Raw genomic sequence first — 22,229 nt, forward strand, 5'->3', positions numbered from 1 at the left:
CTGCAGGTCCTCAGAATTTGAATGAAGTCCTAGGTTTATTAATGACAGTGGATGCTTTACACTGATTTTGGTAGCAGGTGAATAAAGCACCCCATTATAACTGTAAAATGAAGAGGCCACCCACTGCTACTTGCATGAATAATCACAGAGATAAAAATTAGTAACTGTTTTGATCAGGATTTGCTGGGAAGTGTTTAGGAAGCCTGTAATGTTTTGTGCACATTACTTATGATCAGTAAGCAGCCATGTGTGAAACACAGTTCCAAATAAACACAACACTGTTACAGTAGCTGTTATCACAATGATTAACACTTAGGCGAAAGCTCCAGGATCAGGTTTGGCCCTGGTTCTGCCCTAAGATAGTTATAGCCTTTCACTCTGGGCTTTCCCTGCCCAACCTTCCTTGTTTCCTAGGAAGGCAACTCTTCTACACACAGACTGCTTCTCCCCTACCACTGAAGGGGAATAATGCTTTTCTTTACTGAGCTTAGTTTCCCAACAGGTTAGTGTCTCTGATCCTTAGTCTTTCAAGACTACCTGCAGCAGGTCTGCACATCTATCCCCATGTGAAGATACCAGTCAGAGCCAGCACATGGAGTTACTTGGCATCCTGGCCTGCATCAGGAACAGTGTGGCCAGCAGGAGCAGGGAGGTCATTCTGCCCCTGTACACTGCACTGGTTAGGCCACACCGCGAGTACTGTGTCCAGTTCTGGGCCCCTCAGTTTAGTAAGGAGGTTGACTTGCTGGAACAGTCCAGAGAAGGGCAACAAAGTTGGTGAAGGATTTGTAACACAGCCCTATGAGGAGAGACTGAGGGAGCTGAGGTTGCTTAGCCTGGAGAAGAGGAGACTCAGGGGTGACCTTATTGCTGTCTACAACTACCTTAAGGGAGGCTGTAGACAGGGAGAGGTTGGTCTCTTCTCCCAGGCAACCAGTACCAGAACAAGAGGACACAGTCTCAGGCTGCACCAGGGGAAGTTTAGGCTGGAGGTTAGGAGGAAGTTCTACACAGACAGAGTGATTGCCCATTGGAATGGGCTCCCTGAGGAGGTGGTGGAGTCACTATCATTGGAGGTGTTCAGGGGGAGACTTGATAGAGTGCTTGGTTACATGGTTTAGTTGATGAGGTGGTGTTGGATGATAGGTTAGACATGATCTTTAAGGTCTCTTCCAACCTAGTTTATTCTATTCTATTCTATTCTATTCTATTCTATTCTATTCTGAACTGCAAAGCCACAAAATCTATACTTAAGGCATTTTAGCCTACAGTCCAACACTAGCCCAGTTCTCTGCTTGAAGACACCCTCTGACACTAACAGTGTGGTCACTTGTCTTTGCCTGTCAGCTGGGAGTAACATGAACATGACACAAGAAATGCATTGTTCATATCTAGCTCTGCTTAGTAATTGTGCCCTGCGCAGTTTTGTGATGAGTGTCTTGCTGATTCTAATCTGCATGGCAATGTGGGCTGCTGAACTTAAAATACAGGACATTTGGTCGGTAATAGCTATATTTGGCATAAAGCTGAAGATTTGAGCCATGAAGCAAGAAAAATAAAATGAGTTGGACATGAGAAGGCAGAAGAATGTAATCATCATAGACATTGTCTTTCAGAGTGTGTCTGTTGAGCTCTAGCAATCTCCTCCCATCACTGAACCTTGCGTGTCCTCTGCAGATGTCTCTGTACTGATTTGTTGATTAATCTGCTAGTGACAGTACTGCCACTGTGAATGGTTTGGCTTTCTGTTGGGTTTTTATATATATATAACCAGAATTTTAAAACAGCCATCAGCCCTGGCTTCCATGCTTAACTCTATAATTAGGATGGCATCTAAGGAAGTTTAGTTAGTCGTCCAAGATTATCACAAGAAGAGATGGCAATCAGTGCACATAGTACCTGCTGCTGTACAGTTGCAGACACATGCTTCCAAGTACACAACAGGGTCTCTGTGGTTGGAAGAGAGAACTAATCACTCACATGGACCATTCAGTAGTGCTTTTGAGACTCTTCATGAAAGCTCTCACCTGGCAGCACCCACAGTAATGCTTTCTGTCATCTCCATCTGGCTAGAAGACTCTGTTTGATCACAGTGGATCAACAGCTGGCATCTGTTGTCTGTGCCTTGGTGTCTTGCCTCTTGACTAGACCAGAGTGATGCAATATTCTTCCAACCTGGTCTATTCTATTCTATTCTATTCTATTCTATTCTACTCTATTCTATTCTATTCTATTCTATTCTATTCTATTCTATTCTATTCTATTCTATTCCATTCCATTCCATTCCATTCCATTCCATTCCATTCCATTCTAATATACCTGGACATGAAACCTTCAACACTGAGGAAATTCTGAATAGCTGAAAATACTACAGCAAATCCCTTCTGCAGCCCAGGTCACTGTGACCCCACCAACAATTTCTTCCATTACTGCATTAACACCTCCCATGAAAATCAAGGCCTTGGCATTCAATCAGCTGTGCTGAGCTGTACTGAAGAGACTGCATTGTGTTCTACAATACCACATCCTTGTCACAGGATCTGCTTCTCACTTACTGTAGAAATCTCTATGGTAAAGGAAGTTATTTTAAAGCTCATAGGACACACAATTTCCCAGCACTGATAGGAAAGTGTGAACTTTCTAAGAAGAATAAACTATCCCAGACCTCCCCACTTCCTGCTGAAAAGAATGGAATGGAATGGAATGGAATGGAATGGAATGGAATGGAATGGAATGGAATGGAATGGAATGGAATGGAATGGAATGGAATGGAATGGAATGGAATAAACCAGGTTGGAAGAGACCTTCAAGATCATTGTGTTCATCCAACACCACCTAATCAACTATGATGAGATAGAATTCTTCTACCTTACCTTTCTTATCATAGATATAACATGCATTCTAAATATATGCATGTATTTCATATATATATATTCCTGGCCAAGCTGTCAGCCCATGGCTTGGACAGCAGCACTCCTCACTGGGTTAGGAACTAGCTGGAGGGCTGAGCCTAAGGAGTGGTGGTGAATGGTGCCACATCCAGCTGGTATTCAGGCACTAGTGGTGTCCCCCAGGGATCAGTGCTGGGCCCCATCCTCTTTAATATCTTCACTTATGATCTGGGGATTGAGTCAGACATCAGTAAATTTGTGGATGACACCAAGTTGGGAGGAGGTGTTGATCAGTTAGAAGGTAGAAGGGCTCTGCAGAGGGATCTTAACCAGCTGGACAGATGGGCAGAGTCCAACAGGATGGCATTCAACAACTCCAAGTGCCAGGTGCTGCACTTTGGTCACAACAACCCCATGCAGAGCTACAGGCTGGGGTCAGAGTGGCTGGAAAGCTGCCAAACAGCAAGGGACCTGGGGGTACTGATTGACAGATGGCTGAACATGAGCCAGCAGTGTGTCCAGGTGGCCAAGAAGGCCAATGGCATCCTGGCCTGCATCAAGAGTAGTGTGGCCAGCAGGAGCAGGGAAGTCATTGTGCCCCTGTGCTCAGCACTGGTCAGGCCACACCTTGAGTACTGTGTCCAGTTCTGGGGCCTCTCAGTTTAAGAAGGACATTGAGACTCTTGAATGTGTCCAGAGAAGGGCGACAAGGCTGGGGAGAGGCCTCAAGCACAAGTCTTATTAGGAGAGGCTGAGGGAGCTGGGGTTGCTTAGCCTGGAGAAGAGGAGGCTCAGGGGTGACCTTCTTGCTCTCTACAACTCCCTGAATGGAGGTTGTAGCCAGGAGGGGGTTGGTCTCTTCTCCCAGGCAACCAGCACCAGAACAAGAGGACACAGTCTCAAGCTGCACCAGGGGAAGTTTAGGCTCGAGGTGAGGAGAAAGTTCTTCACTGAGCGAGTTGTTAGCCATTGGAATGTGCTGCCCAGGGAGGTGGTGGAGTCACCATCCCTGGAGGTGTTCAACAGGGGATTGGACATGGCACGTGGTGCCATGGTCTAGTCATGAGGTCTGTGGTGACAGGTTGGACTTGATGATCTTTGAGGTCTTTTCCAACCTTGTTGATTCTATGATTCTATGATCTATTTTAAACTTGCAAACAAAAAAGCCTTGCCTGCCTATGCTTTTTTCTGTCTGAAAAAGGTGGGAGAGGAGCTACACACAGGATGAATGCTACTATCGTATGTTGCACATTGCTAAATACACTACTTGAGTGTCCTGATAAGAGCTCAGCAAAGAAGCTGAATAGATGATTTATATGGTTAAATAATATGTTGGTTTTTTAATATGATTTTATTCTATTTTCTTCACATCTTTTTATATTTACTTCCTTCCTCCCTCTCCCACCCATCATATAACTGTTTTTGACATTTAGAGTTTTGTAAACAAATTTACCCTATAAATAGCATTGTGGGGAAATTTCAAGAACACCTGCTGTGTGTAGGAAATCGAATGTGAGTGACTGACTTTCACAGGCATCCTTGGGCTCTTACATGAAGCTTTGAAAACCTGCTTTAAGTGAAAGTGTAAAAACATAGCGAGAATCTTGGCTTCAGAGGCCAGGGCAGCAAAGATCAAACTGCAGAGTCTGGAGAATATGAACAGAGCAAAGAAGCTCCCGCAGTTATTTCTGAAGTCAGTGTGTGTGATTTATGGATGAACTGGAGCATACCTTCTGGGAAAACAGTTTGTCTTGGTTTAAACCCTCCCCGTGAGGGTTGAGCAGATTTCCTTTGGCAATCTGTTCGCATGGTTTAATTACCCTCATTGCTAAAAACGTTCCCTCTACTACAAGTTTACGTTTTCATGCTGAGATGTGTGAAACTTCAAATGCATTAGATACTTCCCATCTGTAATAAGGAGAACTCTGCCACGTGGGTAACGCACTGATGCAGCTTTATCTCGTACCTATAAGAAAACAAGCATGTGAGGGCTCTTCTCTGCAGATAGGGTTTGCAGCTGCTGCAGCAGGGCTGCATTCTTACTTTAAAGAGGTGATGCTTTTCCTTTGGTCGCCGCAAACCGTGGTAGTGATTTGCTGGGGAGCAGAAAAGACTCTAGCCCCCTGCTGCTCGTTTGAATTGGCTTATACTAAACTGGATGCACAGGGTGAATGGTGGGTGGTAATTACTCACACGGTGGTGCTGATAATTTTACCTAGTGTTTGCAAAGAAAAGCGTTTACCTGAGTTTTGGTTATGGGTGCAGCACAGCCTACCAGCAAAGGCTGGGGCAAGATTGCCACCTAGCGCTCAGTTGGTAACTCTCACTTCACTGCATGTGCTGCAGTCAGGTACTGGGCTTGAAAAACAAGGCAAGCAGGAACCTCTCAAGTAGGCTGGTCCTATTCCCGGTGCTGTCGAACACCAAAATGTTCCAGTTCATAATCTAAGTTCACCTTTAAATAATGTGTTCATAAGTACATTTAAGGGCAGCAGACTTCACTTCTCCTTGGGCAGAGATGAGAATAGAATAGAATAGAATAGAATACATAGAAGAATAGAATAGAATAGAATAGAATAGAATAGAATAGAATAGAATAGAATAGAATAGAATAGAATAGAATAGAATAGAATAGAATAGAATAGAATAGAATAGAATAGAATAGAATACATAGAATAAACCAGGTTGGAAGAGACCTTCAAGATCATTGCATCCAACCCATCAACCAATCCAACACCACCTAAACAACTAACCCACGGCACCAAGCACCCCATCAAGTCTCCTCCTGAACACCTCCAATGATGGTGACTCCACCTCCCCAGGCAGCCCATTCCAATGTGCAATCACTCTCTGTATAGAACTTTTTCCTAACATCCAGCCTGAACCTCCCCTGGTGGAGCCTGAGACTGTGTCCTCTTGTTCTGGTACTGGCTGCCTGGGAGAAGAGACCAACATCCGTCTGTCTACAACCTCCCTTCAGGTAGTTGTAGAGAGCAATAAGATCACCCCTGAGTCTCCTCTTCTTCAGTCTAAGCAACCCCAGCTCCCTCAGCCTCTCCTCGTAGGGCTTGTGTTCCAAACCCCTAGAATAGAATTCACCTGTTAGAAGTCTAGTACTGCACTTTGTTGGTGGGTAAAAGTCTGATTTTGCCTAGATACACCTCCAGAGGCAGACAGATTTGCCTTCCCCTGGTCGGTTTCTCTGGGCTCTCCCTTTCATTTCCGAGAGGTAGGTGTTGCATCTCTTCCCTTCTCCTACACTTACATACTATAATAGGATTTTAACACCAGCCAGTGAGGTGAGGCCAGCTGTAGGGATATTTGGTGGCCCAGGCAGGGAGAAGAAAGAAATAAAATGAGTGAAAAATACACACTATACAACAGAATGAAGGAATATATGAAAGGCAGTGAACAGTGACCTTGAGAATAATTTCTGTTCCCAAAACTCTTTGCTACATCATAGTGACCTCTGTTCTGCAGAAAGGGACAGGCATTAAAATACAGTAAAATAATGGCCTGTGGTTGCCAAATAGATCATGGAGTGTGAAGCAAGCTGTGCTGATAGTCACAGCTGGGGGCACCAAGCCAAGTGTCCTCAGGCTTTCTTCAAGTGCAGGCACAGGAAAATCCTGATGCAGCTTTATCCCAAGCAAGCCATTCTAGTCTTGCAAAGAGACTGGTGGTGTGAGCCAGCGTGGTGTCCTTTAGCTTCTGCTGCAGCACAACAAAGAAGAACACCTCTTGGGTCTCCACAGTGCTGCCGAGCCCTGCTCTGATTTCAGTGCTGCCCATGGCAAAACATTCAGCAGTGTCCTTCCCTGGAAAGGAAGTCATCCTAGACAGAATTGAGGTTGGTGGCTTTCATAGAGCCTAGTCTGAGATCCCAATTATGGTGTTAACTGCAGATGTGAGTAAGACAACAAGGTTGTCCATAGAGTCTTTTGTACAGAAGAGTAGCAGGACCATATAATCCATTTCAGACAACTGGAAAAGGACCAGGAATTGAAATGTTTTCAGCTCTGGTGATTTTACTGCTTTTGCAACACGAGAATATTTTTATTTCAAATGAAAATACTTTTTGTGATATTAAACTCCAGAAGAGTCACTTCTATGCTTTGTGATATTTCCATTCCCTAGCAGAACAGGCGTTTGTACTTTCACTAGATCAGATCTGTGCTGTGTCAATCACGCTCCATCAAATGAAGTTTCCAATTGTATCCTCCTGATTCTGTTTCATGTGTAGGAGGCCATGTGCATTCTGGAGACATTTCTGGCAAACAGGTCTGACATACTTGCTTTTCTCCTCAAAGCTTTGGAAATCATGCACCTCCTTGCTGAAAATCAGTTTTATTGAATTGTTTTACCCTCAGCAAAACACTTGGTTTGCTTCATCTTTGGTGTTTTGTGGCCCTGGAATTAATGGGTGGCTACTAATTGTGACCCGCGTGGTTTTACTCTCTGCCAAAATGCACTTAAAATAAAACACAAACCTCCAAAACCATATGAGGTTCATGAAAAAAATATCCAGAGCAGAGTGAAACTTCATGCTCTGGGATTACATATCCAGACTCAGCTGTGTTTTGACAGAAATTTCATATTCTCTGTTTCATTCCATACCATAAAGGAAAAAAATGCCTAGAATGGTTTTTCTTAATGTTCTGTTACTTAAATGTAACACCACTTAGGAAACTGGAGCAGCTAGTTCATATGGATGCTAGACATTCCATCATGTGTACATTTACAGTCTCTGTAGAGTATTAACATAAATTCTTGACTCCCCTTGCAAACACTTAGTCATCCAGCGTGCATGTTTGCTAGCACATGAGCAAGTGCTGGCACAAGTTAGGAAGTCTGTAAATCTGAGCCTGTACCTACCAGCTCAGAGAAAGTCCAGCAGGGAAGTGCACTTGATGGGATACTTGACATCCTGAAACATCATTTAACAGTATCTGGTTTATTCTCTTAAAGGTGTTCTTTGAGTTACTTTAAACGTCTTTTCTCCAGCCTGTATCAGGAACAGTGAGGCCAGCAGGAACAGGGAGGTCATTCTGCCCCTGTACTCAGCACTGGTTAGGCCACACCTTGAGTCCTGTGTCCAGCTCTGGGCTCCTCAGTTTAGGAAAGATGTTGAGTTGCTGGAACATGTCCAGAGAAGGGCAATGAGGCTGGGGAGAGGCCTCAAGCACAGCCCTGTGAGGAGAGGCTGAGGGAGCTGGGGTTGCTTAGCCTGGAGAAGAGGAGGCTCAGGGGAGACCTTCTTGCTGTCTACAACTACCTAAAGGGAGGTTTTAGCTAGGTGGGGGTTGGTCTCTTCTCCCAGACAACCAGCACCAGAACAGGGGGACACAGTCTCAAGCTGTGCCAGGGGAGGTTTAGGCTGGAGGTTAGGAAGAAGTTCTTCCCAGACAGAGAGATTGGCCATTGGAATGTGCTGCCCAGGGAGGTGGTGGAGTCACCATCACTGGAGGTGTTTAAGAAGAGCCTGGATAAGGCACTTTGTGCCATGGTTTAGTTGATTAGGTGGTGTTGGGTGATAGGTTGGACTTGATGATCTCGAAGGTCTCTTCCAACCTGGTCTGGTCTATTCTATTCTATTCTATTCTATTCTATTCTATTCTATTCTATTCTATTCTATTCTACTCTACTCTACTCTATTCTACTCTACTCTACTCCTATTCTACTCTACTCTACTCTTCTCTACTCTACTCTACTCTACTCTTCTCTACTCTACTCTTCTCTACTCTACTCTACTCTACTCTTCTCTACTCTACTCTATTCTATTTCCCAGTGTGTTGGTTTTCTAATGAATCGTGGGGGTTTGTCACATCCTTGCTGATTCAGGATTTGTCTGGGTGGGAAAAACGTGCATTTCTGGCAGAGACCCCTTTCATTTGTGTCTTGCCCTTTTGTTTCAGATGTACATCACAAGTACAATTAAAACAAAGAGCAGCAGGCTCGCCAAACCTGTGCTCTGTCTGGGTACCCTGTGTGCTGCGTTCCTCACCGGGCTGAACCGAGTTTCTGAGTATCGAAACCACTGCTCGGACGTCATTGCAGGCTTCATCCTGGGGAGTGCTGTAGCTTTGTTTCTGGTAAGCTCATCAGTCCTTCCACATTCTTTTAAAAAAAAACAAAATTCACTTGGAAAACAACAACAGCAAAAAGTTAGAATGGAATGGAATGGAATGGAATGGAATGGAATGGAATGGAATGGAATGGAATGGAATGGAATGGAATGGAATGGAATGGAATGGAATGGAATAGGATAGAATAGAATAGAATGAAGTAGAATAGAATAGAATAGAATAGAATAGAATAGAATAGAATAGAATAGAATAGAATAGAATAGAATAGAATAGAATAGAATAGAATAGAATAGAATAGAATAGAATAGAATAGAATAGACCAGGTTGGAAGAGACCTTCGAGGTCATCAAGTCCAACCTATCATCCAACACCATCTAATCAACTAAACCATGGCACCAAGTTATTATTTTGTGCCCTATTTCTGCTAATTAATCCAGTTGCTGAGAACTAATTTTAGTGCCATCTAATTAAAAGTTATCATCTGAGAAAATCCTAATATGTAATCATGTTGATATTGATTAATAAGGCATTTGTGCATTGTATCTATTTCAAGATTATTTAAATTACTATACATGTTCTTACTTGACCTTACTTGGCCACCATCATTGGAGGTGTTTAGGAAGAGACTGGATGAGGCACTTGGTGCCATGGTTTAGTTGATCAGATGGTGTTGGGTGATAGGTTGGACTTGGTGATCTCAAAGGTCTTTTCCAACCTGGTTAATTCTATTCTATTCTATTCTATTCTATTCTATTCTATTCTATTCTATTCTATTCTATTCTATTCTATTCCATTCTATTCCATTCCATTCCATTCCATTCCATTCCATTCCATTCCATTCCATTCCATTCTACAGAAAGCTTGGTGTTCAATCAGAGCAAAGGATGTGTCATGGGAATGAGAATCAGCCAAAGACCAGGCAATTTTTTTCTCTTCTGCAGTGTCCCTAATGAGAATAAGAGTTGAAGATGTATGAGAATCCAGTATTTGTGGTGTCTTTGAATTTGTAAAAGCAAATACTGCTTGACAGAATATCATCAAGGAACAGTAGAGCAAGTCCCTCACCAGCAGTGAGCTATGATGCATAGCTCCTATTTTCTGGGAACTATCATTAGCTACCTAGTTTTCTATTCTATTCTATTCTATTCTATTCTATTCTATTCTATTCTATTCTATTCTATTCTATATTGGAAAGGCATATTGTAGTTATTGACCACCTGGAAATGCATACATATATATACACTTCTATTCTATTCTATTCCATTCTATTCCATTCTATTCCATTCTATTCTATTCTATTCTATTCTATTCCATTCTATTCTATTCTATTCTATTCTATTCTATTCTATTCTATTCTATTCTATTCTATTCTAGTGAAAAACAGGTTAAATTCTTTGCAGAAACTGGCAGTTGTGAGACCCTTGATGGTCATTCCTATGAGGTTTTCCTTGGGACAGAACATGCTGACCTCACTCCATGATTTCTTTTCTGCATTACACAGGGGATATGTGTTGTCCATAACTTCAAAGGCACTCATGGAGCTCCTTCTAAACCGAAACCTGAAGACCCACGAGGGATGCCACTAATGGCTTTTCCAAGAGTGGAAAGTCCTCTGGAGACATTGAGTGCACAGGTACTGCAAATCCTCACACTCAGGCCATCACCAAGCACATCTTCTGTTATGGCAAAGTAAAAAGTAGTTGTATACATAACTACACAGGGAGCTGGTTTTATTCCTAACGTGAAACCGAATGCACAGAATGAATTCACATCAGGAGAGAGTTTGTTTTCAGGCATTCATCCCTTCAACTACTAAGATCTTTTGGCCCTGTGCACATCCAAAGCTAAAGCAGTGGCATTTCACAGGCCCCTACATATCATTTGACAAACTTTTGCCTAGGAAAATAGAGAACTGGGGGAAAATACAACAATATCCTGTCTAATTACTTTCTGGAATTCTTCTGGGATGCCTTAAGGATTTACTCCAACATTCATAATCCTGAGGATAAACCTTGCTATCCAGAAGAATATTACAGAGATTAATTTCTTATCCTTATCACTGTTAAGTATCCTCTCTAAGAAGAAATCATGTCTTGCTTTCCATCCCTAAATCACTGGGAAAGAAGTTAATACAATTCTTTCAAGTTTACCAAAAAAATAATTGAGGGCAAGCATCATTGGTGGTGGTGCTCCTCTTAAAATGCTCATTTCAGATGGCTTGTGTGGGCATAACTGAATCATACCCAGTCCTTTCAGAACAGACAAGCAAATGACACCTGCCAAGAATATTTTGTCAAAATGAAAGAACTTTAGTTTATCAGTTATCTGAAATGCCCTTGTGTAATATATTTGTTCTTCAAACTGTACTTCATTCCTGTGTACAAGGTGTGCCACAAGGTCAGTAGTGGCTCCTGTTAAACCCTTTGATGAATACACTGAAAGTAGAAATATTTTGCTTAATTGAAAAGTCAGTTTTGATTAGGTAAATATTTGCTGGAAGTCTTTAAACCAAATCTGCAGAACTGTGTGTGTTTAACTGTATGTGTTCTCTTGGTGGACTTGCAGTGCTACTCACATATCCCCAGTGCAACATGTAGGACAAAAAGGGGTGAACGTATGAAAATAGTCTGTGAGAGAAAAATTTGCCTAGCCAGTTATTAATAGCTTTTGGACTTTGAAGTCCAGGCAAGGACTAAGCCTTAACTCTTGATGTCCACTGTAATCAAGAAGGAGTCAGTCTCTAAATGACCATGCATCTACCATGAAGAAAGAGATTGGGAAAAAAGTTGTAATAAACAAGTCCTTGGCTGCTATTACTGTTTTTTGAGATGTAAGAGGTGCATGGTCCTTCTCTTTGCAAGTCTCTCCACCTATTCTCACTCTTGTTTTGCTTTACACCCACACAAACCCTGCAGATGAAGCATGATCCAATGGCAACTCATTACTGCCACTGAAGTCCTGGCCATTGTCTTCTAGGAAGGTTAAATCAACAGTCTTTCCACCTAGAGGGCTTTGGTGGCTGCATGTGTTTGGGCACAATAATCCCATCCCTGTGTGGCTTTAGGTTCTGTACATTCCCTAGTACCATTCTGTGTAGGATCTACATGCATACATCAGATGAAGCCAACAATGGTCTTTAGGCTCTTCAGGACTAAGGACAGACTCACTACATTAGTTATGTGAGTGCATGAAGTGCTTGAGCCTGATGCATCTCTATAGAGAGGAGCCAGTCCAGTATGGAAGTCTCTGCTGGAGAAGCCACACCTTGTTTTTTAGTGAGTGTTCATAGCCTAGAGGCAGGGACTGAGTTCACCATTTCCCACCGTGAGTTCAAGGTTGATGGCAGTCACATTTGCAGCCATCTCTTCACTTGACAGCCCTGCATTAGGTGGGCAACAGTAAATAGAATAGAATAGAATAGAATAGAATAGAATAGAATAGAATAGAATAGAATAGAATAGAATAGAATAGAATAGAATAGAATAGAATAGAATAGAATAGAATGAACCAGGTTGGAAGAGACCTTCAAGATCATCGACCAGTGAAGGTTCTTCTCATTCATTTTACACAATATGTAGGATATGTAAATGCCACAACCATGCAAATGTTCATGTGTTTGCCTTTTCCTCTTTGCAGAATCACTCTGCCTCTATGACTGAAGTAACCTGAGATGGAAGATTGGTAACCAACACTGTTTTTTATTACCCTCCAGTACAGTAACTCCAAGACACACAGTTACTAAATGTCTAACTGTGATGACCAGTATTATGTTATGTCTAGTTAGAGGCTAATGTTTTGTACCTTTTTTTGTATAAGGAAGTGATGTAGCTTGCCCTGATTTTTCTTTTTTTTATTCTTTTTTGTTTTGGTCAGCTTTACTATTATTATGCCAGAATTTAAATGCAAAATGGAGAAAAAAAAAAAACACAAAAAAAACCACACAAAAAAAAAGAACAAAAAAAAACCCAACCTATTTTTCTTGTTTAAAGTGTGCACTGAGGAACTACATCTATGGAATTGTTGTTGTTGTTATGTGATATTTGTATGCCTTTTGTTTTCTTTTATTTTCTCTTTTCCATTTTTGAATTTATATATCTTGGGGGGGGGGGGGGGGTGATAAAAATAAAAATCACTTTTACCTTTTCTTACCATAAGAAGTGCTTCTACCACTGGGTCAGATTCTGATCTGAGTAAGCTCAGCAGGGACCTGAAGTAATTGCATATATTTAATTTAGATAAAATGGTGGTGAGGAATCTAACCTGAATGATGTTATCAAGAAGTAACAAACACCTGTTCTTGATTCAGTGACACACTTTAGCATCTTACTGAATCAAAACCTGGTTGTTCTGGTGTGGGTGACTGTGCTAGTTATTGAAGAATAACTTAAAACAAGATAGTCTGGAATATAGTCAGACTGGACATGAAAATTTATAGTAGTAGCTGATAGCATGTGAGCTGACTATACCATCTCCCTAGATCTCCGTTCCTCCCCAAGGCCCAGCTAAAGCTCCCAGTGAAACCTGGCTTCAGGAATTGACTATGGGGATATACAGCCACCACTGTGGAGCTGAGGCTGTGCTTTAAGTGTTCCATAATTTCATCATAGATTTGTGGGGTAACTAGTAACACTGGTGCAAAGGCAGAAAGTGACACCACTTCTCCAGCGGACTGGCATTATTTGGCGCTCAGATCGGCGTAACCAAGAAGCCCAAGAAGTGTAGTTTTCATGGTGGGGCTTTGGCAAGCCAAAAGAAACCCCCCCCCCCAGAAAGCCCTGACAGTCCATAGGAGCAGCCTGTATGTTTGCAAATTCTGCCACAGAGAATTTATATCAAAACTGCTTTGTTTAAGGAATAAAAAGACACTTATGTGCAGGTGGAGGGTAAGAACAAAAAAAGAGACCGTTTGCAATGGCTAGAACTGGGGCAAAGGCTTCATCACATGACTTTTTCACTGTTTCTAGGGTTTTCCTGCATCTCATTCTTCTAGCATGGTGATAACTGCTGTGTGTCTCCTTTAAAGAATGGAGCCTCTGTCTGTACTTTTACTGGAATGTTTACCTCACACTTCCATGTTGGTTCTTCTTGGCTTTTTTTGTATATTTTTTCCAAAACAGATACAAACAAACAAAAAAAAAATTATCAAAAAAACCAAAATGTGTAGTCTGGTGTTTGTCATTTGCCTGTGACACAAGGAAGTTCTGAATGTCTGTGTCGGGGCCCGGCAGTGGTGAAGGTTGGTGTTTTCCTCTGTCCACTGATGTCTGCTAGAGTCTTAGGAATGGAGAGATCTAACTTGGGCCATGCAGGCTTTCTGCGGCCTCGAGGAACCAGTGATAGTGTTCTGGGTCCCTCACTGCAACTTTGATCCACAAAGGGAAGATTTCTGATGAATAAATTTGGCTGCAGAACCAACCCTTGTTCTGCTGTGTCAGGAGAGTAACAACACACTAGGAAAACTTACCAGCAAAAGATACTCCACTCCATACAGCCAGGCTGCAGCACATCACTCCACTCCTACTGCGATGGGTTAGCAGGGGTCTGAATTCTAAGGCAAAAACTTAGGCAAAAACTTTACATCTTGTAGCCTAGATTTTGCAGCTGTGGTCCCTGAAGTTACACTCCTCCCAGGGGTGCTCTTACCACAGCATCAGTTGTGCATTCTTGATCCACAGAATAGGCAGTGATGTTGTCCTCCTCTGTGTATCCTCTAGTGTGATGGCATGGGCAGTCTTCCTGAAAGGGGAAGATGTGGCTTTCCTCCCGCATCCTCCAGATTGAAGGTGGATTTGAATCTCGGTTTTCCAGTCCCTGAAGGACTGTTTTACCAGTTATCCACTCACAGTGCAGCATGGTGAGAGGCACTTCTCTCCACTTTGAAATGAAGATGTGAACCCCTTTCTCTCTGACATGGTATGTTAGGATGCCTATACCCAGGAAAGCTCTGCAGGTCATGCAGATCCACAGGGGTGAGCATAAATTGTTTAGAGTGCTGAAGTGCTAGATTACTGTATAGATGAAGCTAGACTACCACACACAGTATCACAGTATCACAGTATAACCAAGGTTGGAAGAGACCCCAAGGATCATCAAGTCCAACCTGTCCCAACAGACCTCACGACTAGACCATGGCACCAAGTGCCACGTCCAATCTCCCCTTGAACATCTCCAGGGACAGTGACTCCACCACCTCCCTGGGCAGCACATTCCAATGATGAATGACTCGCTCAGTGAAGAACTTTTTCCTCACCTCGAGTCTAAACCTCCCCTGGCACAGCTTGAGACTGTGTCCCCTTGTTCTGGTGCTGGTTGCCTGGGAGAAGAGACCAACCCCTTCCTGTCTACAACCACCTTTCAGGTAGTTGTAGAGGGCTAGCTGTTTGCAACCAGTTCAGGTTTACAGCACCTGGAGCATTTTCCAGTTGACAGATAAACTTCCTGCACAGGAAGTCTGAACCTAACAGCATATTCACCTTTCCCAGGAACCTTCTCCTTCAGGAGCAATGTGTGCCTACCTCCTGGAATCTGTGACCCAGTGAAAATTTGGCTAGTCATTGGCTAGCCTTTCAGATTTTGCTTTTGTTTTCTTTTCTTTTTGTTCCTGTTCTGAGGCACATCATTCTCCATGTGCTGTTTACAGTGAGCTTAGGCAGCTAGGAGTGGCTTCTGTAGTTACAAAGTGTTGTGGCCAACTGTGTAAAATAAACATGTTGCAGTGGCTAGCTTTTCAGCATGAAGTTAGACCATTTTATAAGACCCATGTAAGGGCCTTGGGCTGTGTGCAGTTTCTTACACTTCAGGTATGAACCCGGCCTGCATAACATGACTGGAAGCAGCTGGGTGGCTATGGCCTCTGTCCCCAGGTAACTCCCATATCACAGAGAACCAGGTACCCCTGAAGAGCTGTTGCGCTTGCTCTACCATGGTGTGTGACTTGTGTCCCTTGGCTCAGTGCAAAGAAACATGACTCCTGGGATCAGGAAAACCACCTGACCCAGCCAGTGGTGATGATTCCACTGGCTGGTTGACGTGATGGTGTAGGACTGCTGCCACAGCTGTTGTACACAGCCAGAAGCCTCTTCATAGTTCACTGCAGCTTCCTCTTCCTGGAGACACCAGTCCACCCAGGCTGGCATTCTGTCTCTGTTAAGAAAAACCCTCTTAATGTGGCTGTTTTACATTATCTTTTGATCTTTGCTGCGGGTTCTGCCTAAAGCAAATGGAGATCAGTCCTCCTGCAAATGCATGGGCAAGGCTTTTACTTAGTACCTATAACTGCATTCAACAAAAATTAGGCACTTTTGAAACCCCAAGGATAAATGCTCTTTTTCCCATACAAAACAAACAGAAACAAGAAAACCTGAGGACAACTAAACCAACTTTTATTTGTCACATACTGAGCTGCTACCACAGTGAAAGGGCTCTGCGCTTCTCCTCTGCAGTCCTGGCTCAGGAACACAAGCAAAGCAAGGCAATGCTTTGTGGCACAACTCACTGCTCCCAGACAATCTTCAGGTTTGGGGGTAACTTTGCTGCACACAATTCATCAAATTTGGACATACCCTTTACGGGAGTGCTATAGAACTTTAAGACATCCTCAGCACTGCGCATCAGATGAAGCTGTGAATTGGGGACAGCATGACCAAGTTCTGCGGCTAGCTGAGCCAAAAGGAGAAACTTTAACCTCTTTTCTTTGAGGGATGTCTGCAGCCAATTATCAGGAAGTGAGGGTCCAAAAATCTCCTTGACACGAGACTCAAGGTAGCTCTGTATATCCTCCGGAGGAACATAGCTTCGGCTGCGTGGTGGGGGACAGATCAAGGTGGGTTCACTTTTCTCTTGCTCAATTATTTTCTCTGGTTCTACTTCTTTTTCCTTCTTCCTGTTGACACCAGACAGAAATATTTTTCAGTCTCTGGGCTACTGAGTCAGAGAACATTTCTATTCATAGTCCTTTAATATTAGACTCAATCTAGTCCACAGACAGTTCACCTCTCCCATGGACACAACAGGTTCACTGCATATGCAAGGAGAGGCCTCAAGCACAAGCCCTGTGAAGAGAGGCTGAGGGAGCTGGGATTGTTTAGCCTGGAAGAGGCTCAGGGAAGACCTTATTGCTGTCTACAACTCCCTGAAGGGTGGCTGTAGCCAGGAGGGGGTTGGTCTCTTTGCCAAGGCAACCAGCACCAGAACAAGAGGACACAGTCTCAAGCTGCACCAGGGGAAGTTTAGGCTGGAGGTGAGGAGAAAGTTCTTCACAGAGAGAGTTGTTAGCCATTGGAATGTGCTGCCCAGGGAGATGGTGGAGTCACCATCCCTGGAGGGGTTCAAGAGGGGATTGGATGTGGCACTTAGTGTCATGGTGTAGTCATGAGGTGCTGGGTTAATGGTTGGACTTGATCTTTGAGGTCTCTTCCAGCCTTGGTGATTCTGAGAACTTGTGACATTTGGGGTTTCTCCAAATGCTGCTCACCACACAGGATGTCTCTACACAGCAATCACCTGCCAATCTCATTAGTTTAAGACTAAACAGAATTTTAATGAGATTAATGTGTAGTTTACCCAGCTATGGCAGCATTTTCTTAATTTGCTTTGGAACAGGGGGGGAAAAAAAAAAGGTGTGTGTTTGTAACAGAAAATAATCACTACTACGAAATGCATAAATAAATAATGCCCATAGATTTAAAAAAAGTGATCACTGATTTTAAATAGAAAATATAATGCCCACCCCAACCTACATGACTTGCCACAGTCTAGCCAACAAGTGCCATGGTTTACTTGATTAGGTGGGTTGGATTGGTTGATAGGTTGGACTTGATGATCTTGAAGGTCTCTTCCAACCTGGTCTATTCTATTCTATTCTATTCTTTCACCTAGAAAGTTATACATAAACAACTGCTTGGCATTCCTATTGTAGTACTGCCGTGAAACATGTCTTTTTCCAGAACTTGCACGTTCCCTTAACAAAGCCGATGAGGGCAAAAAAAAACCTAACTCTGCCTCGGCACAGGTGCCTGCTGGAAGTATATCATTAGCTTCTCTGCACGCCCCACGGCCTGGCATATGAAAACCGAGCAGGGCCGCAGGCTGGAATGCTCAGCCAGTCTTAGAATCGCGATACAGCACCGTGCCCAGCGGGACCCATAGCCACGGCGCCAGCCCGCACAGCGCCGCCGGGTCCCGCGGAGCGCCGCCGGGCCCTGCACGGGCCCTGCACAGCCCCTGCACAGCGCCGCCGGGCCCTGCACAGCAGCGGCGCGGTCTGGTCGCAGGCCCAGAACGGGGAGACAGCTGGGAGAGGATTCGAAAACCGCCATCGCCTGCCCGCCCCTGGGAGCCGCTCCCCAAAGCATCTCCCCCGTTACCTCAGGCCGCCCCAAATCGCCCTGCACACTGGAGAGCTGAGACCCAGCCGCCTGCCCGCCAGCCGCAGCAACACCACAGCCGCCATGGTGCGGAGACTCCTGGGCTCTTCCCGGCAGCCACTGTGGTAATGACGTAACCATGCCGGGCCGCCCCCCGCGCTGCCTCATGGGAACTGTAGTCCCACTGTGCACCACCCGCAGCGTTCCCACAGCCGCCATGGTGCGGGGACTCCCGCGCTCTTCCGGGCAGCCAGCGTAGTAATGACGTAACGATTCCGTCCTGGCCCGCGCTGCCTCATGGGAACTGTAGGCCCCGCGGCGCGCGTGTTGAGGGCTTGTCGGCCGGGGTGAGGCGCCTGGAGGCGCCCGCGGCCGCGCTCTGCGTGCCGCCCGCCTCCCCGTACCGTCAGCCGCGGGTGCCGAGCGGCCGTCGCGCCGCCTGCCCCCGCGTACCCCGGGCGCGGGGCGGGTGCGGCAGAGGCAGCACCAGCAGGCGTGGGGAAGAGGTTTGGCAACAGAGTGTGTGGGACTAAAACAACATAAGGTAGGGACATCTGTCGTCACCCACGGCGACTGCGGCAGTCGCTGCGGTGCCAGTCAGAGGCTCTTGGCAGCTGCCTCCCGAGGTTTTCCCTCCCGCCTCTGCGGCGTGATGGTTGTCGGTGCTGTCAACCTGCTCGCTGGCGCAGGGAGTTTGTTCTGCGGCGCACCTCTCGCACCCGGCACACGATTGTACGTGAATGTCACTATTCCTGTTTGCTTGTTTGTTTTACAAAAGGATGAGGTAGGGGAAGATTTGCCTTTGTTCGACACAGAGAAGGCTATGTTTAGTCTAACTCAGAGAAGAATGTGAGCACCTTGTAACTGAAGGAGAGAAACCAGGCAGAATTTGGTTGGATGTGTTAGAATACTGTTTTACTACTTTAACCTATTGTATGCCTTAATTACACGCCTGCCAGTAGAAAATAGCCAGTCGGGATGTGACACCTATGCTTTCAAAAAGACTACAGAACTTTGCTGTATAGCATAATAAACTTCTTCACCTGCTTACATCTTGTCCGGGAAGCTTTGCATCGGTACAACAACAAATGGTGAGAAATAGCTCTCTGCTCTGCACAGCCCTGGTTTGATTCGTGGCAGAACGTTCAGCAGCTGTGTGCTTGCTCTGAATAAATAGAATAGAATAGAATAGAATAGAATAGAATAGAATAGAATAGAATAGAACAGAATTAACCAGCTGGGAAAAGACCTCCAAGATCATCAAGTCCAAACTATCACCCAACACCATCTGATCAACTAAACCATGGCACCAAGTGCCCCATCCAGTCTCTTCCTAAACACCTCCAGTGATGGTGACTCCACCACCTCCCTGGGCAGCACATTCCAATGGCCAATCTCTCTTTCTATGAAGAACTTCTTCCTAACATCCAGCCTAAACCTCCCCTGGCACAGCCTGAGACTGTGTCCTCTTGTTCTAGTGCTGGTTGCCTAGGAGAAGAGACCAACCACCACCTGGCTACAACCTCCCTTCAGGGAGTTGTAGACAGCAAGAAGGTCTCCCCTGAGTCTCCTCCAGGCTAAGCAACCCCAGCTCCCTCAGCCTCTCCTGATAGGGCTGTGCTCCAAACCCCTCCCCAGCTTTGTTGCCCTTCTCTGCTCACAAGCAGCTCTGTCAAAGAGATCCGTGAAGAGCCTGGGCATAGGCACCAGCTGCACCAGGCAGTGTGTGGCACATGACTGGCAAAGGAACAGGAATTACCTAGAAAAAATACAGCTTTAGTTGTCTAAAACATGAGAGGGCTTCTTAAGTGGAGCCCCTCAGGGATCAGTGCTGGGACCAGTCTTGTTTAACATCTTTGTGGGTGCCATGGACAGTGGCATTGAGTGCACCGTGAGCAAGTTTGCTGATGACACCAAGCTGTGTGGTGCAACAGACACGCTGGAGGGAAGGGATGCCATCCAGAGGGACCTGGACAGGCTGGAGAGGTGGGCACAAGCCAACCTCGTGAGGTTCAACAAGACCAAGTGCAGGCTCCTGCAGCTGGGTTGGGACAATCCCAGACACTGATATAGGCTGGACAGGGACTGGCTTGAGAGCAGCCCTGAAGAAAAGGACCTGGGGGTGCTGGGGGAGGAGAAGCTCAACAGGAGCCAGCAGTGTGCATTTGCCACCCAGAAAGCCAATACCATCCTGGGCTGCATCAAGAGAAGCATAGCCAACAGGTCAAGGGAGGTGATTCTCCCCCTCTACTCCCCTCGAGAGAGACCCCACTTGGAGCACTGTGTCCAGTTCTGGAGCCCCTGTTACAGGAAGGATCTGGAGGTGTTGAAAGGTGTCCAGAGAAGGGCCACGAGGATGAGCAGAGGGCTGGAGCTGCTCTGCTATGAGGACAGACTGAAGGAGTTGGGGCTGTTCAGTCTGGAGAGGAGAAGGCTCCAAGGTGACCTAATTGTGGCCTTTCAGTATCTGCAGGGGGCTACAAGAAGGCTGGGGAGGGACTTTTGAGGGTGTCAGGGAGTGATAGGACTGGGGGAAAAAAACTAGAAATGAGTAGATTCAGACTGGATGTTAGGAAAAAGTTCTTTCCCATGAGGGTGGTGAGAACCTGGCACAGGTTGCCCAGGGAGGTGGTGGAAGCCTCATCCCTGGAGGTTTTTAAGGCCAGGCTGGATGTGGCTCTGGGCAACCTGATCTAGTGAGAGGTGTCCCTGCCCATGGCAGCGGGGTTGGAACTAGATGATCCTTGAGGTCCCTTCCAACCCTAACAATTCTATGATTCTATGATTCTTTTGCTGGTTTGGGGAAAAACTTTTCCTGATCACAGGATGTTAGGGGTTGGAAGGTACCTCCTAAGATCATTGAGTCCAACCCCCTGCCAGCTGTTCTTAATTTTAAAAGAAGTGATCTCTACACATATCAACAGGATGCCACTCATCAGTAGCAAAACTCAGGTGCATGATCTGCAGGATCACAGCTGAAGCAGGAAAGAGTTGGTGCTCCTGAGTCTGGTATCAGCCTCTGGAATGTTTTGCATTTTGTGTGTGGTTGAGGTCAGGACACACAAAATGTGTGCAGGTCAGGACACACAAAATGTGTGCATTGGTTATGCAATGATTGGATCCATGTGAAGGAGTTTAGCTATTTATTGCCACTGTGAAAGAGTGGTTGCCAACACAAAGAACACGAGGAGGTTACAGGGCAGTGACTTTCCATGTTTTGTCTCTCCTTGCTGGCAGCAGCAGTGGGTGCCTGTGGCTGGGAAGAGCAGCCTGCAGAGGGAGGTGGCTCTGCTTGCACAGGCTGGGTCTCAGGTGGCCCTGGAGGGAGAGAGGAGTGTCCTCTGGTTTACCTCATCTTTGGGGGTTGGTGGGCTGCTCAGAGGTGTCACTAGTGGATTGGTGTAGCATGTTGCCAGGCAAGTATTCTTCTATAACCTTAGGCCTGCCATTTCTGCCACTTAGGCCCTTTTTTTTCATGACCATTGGCTAGTTGTGCTTTAGCTTAATCAAGCTTACATCTCTAAAAGGTACATAGCAACATCCCAAAGGTCAAACTGTGGGCCTTCAGCATCAGCCTGATTATTCAAACTATGCCTCAGTCAAACTAGGTGTGGTAGGTTTAGGCTATGCCTTTAAATTTTTTTCACAGATCTTGAACAGAAAGTAGTAAAATGCAAACAAATCACTCTTGAGTGTAAAAAGGAAAATAATGATAGTTCTAAACAATCCCGTTGGAAAGATAACAGACTTAGAGAGTGTTGGATGATGGCTTGGGCTCGATGATCTTGAAGATCTTTTCCAACCTGAAGGGAGGTTGTAGCCAGGAGGGAGTTGGTCTCTTCTCTCAAGCAACCAGCCCCAGAACAAGAGGACACAGTCTCAGGGGA

The 22,229-nt window shown here is 45.1% G+C and overlaps 2 protein-coding genes across 4 annotated transcripts in view; one reads left to right on the forward strand and one right to left on the reverse strand.

Moving 5' to 3' along the window:
- PLPPR1 (phospholipid phosphatase related 1) overlaps window positions 1-12,896 on the forward strand; it is a 186,674-nt gene extending 173,778 nt beyond the window's left edge. For all 3 annotated transcript variants that reach the window (XM_054178638.1, XM_054178639.1, XM_054178640.1), the window contains 3 exons: window positions 8,807-8,983; window positions 10,479-10,610; window positions 12,614-12,896. In XM_054178638.1, coding sequence (XP_054034613.1) covers window positions 8,807-8,983; window positions 10,479-10,610; window positions 12,614-12,646 — 342 coding nt within the window. In that variant the 3' untranslated portion in view covers window positions 12,647-12,896. The remainder of the gene's footprint in view (window positions 1-8,806; window positions 8,984-10,478; window positions 10,611-12,613) is intronic.
- Window positions 12,897-16,347: 3,451 nt separating this feature from the next.
- On the reverse strand, window positions 16,348-18,428 carry MRPL50 (mitochondrial ribosomal protein L50). Its single transcript, XM_054178641.1, has 2 exons — window positions 18,343-18,428; window positions 16,348-16,859 (listed from the first exon to the last, which is right to left on the reverse strand). Exons 1-2 carry the CDS (start codon window positions 18,426-18,428, stop codon window positions 16,469-16,471), a joined length of 477 nt encoding a protein of 158 aa, XP_054034616.1. The 3' UTR covers window positions 16,348-16,468.
- Window positions 18,429-22,229: the final 3,801 nt, after the last annotated feature.

This window comes from Dryobates pubescens, chromosome Z (genome assembly GCF_014839835.1).
Source record: "Dryobates pubescens isolate bDryPub1 chromosome Z, bDryPub1.pri, whole genome shotgun sequence".
In the NCBI taxonomy this organism is placed as follows: Eukaryota; Metazoa; Chordata; class Aves; order Piciformes; family Picidae; genus Dryobates; species Dryobates pubescens.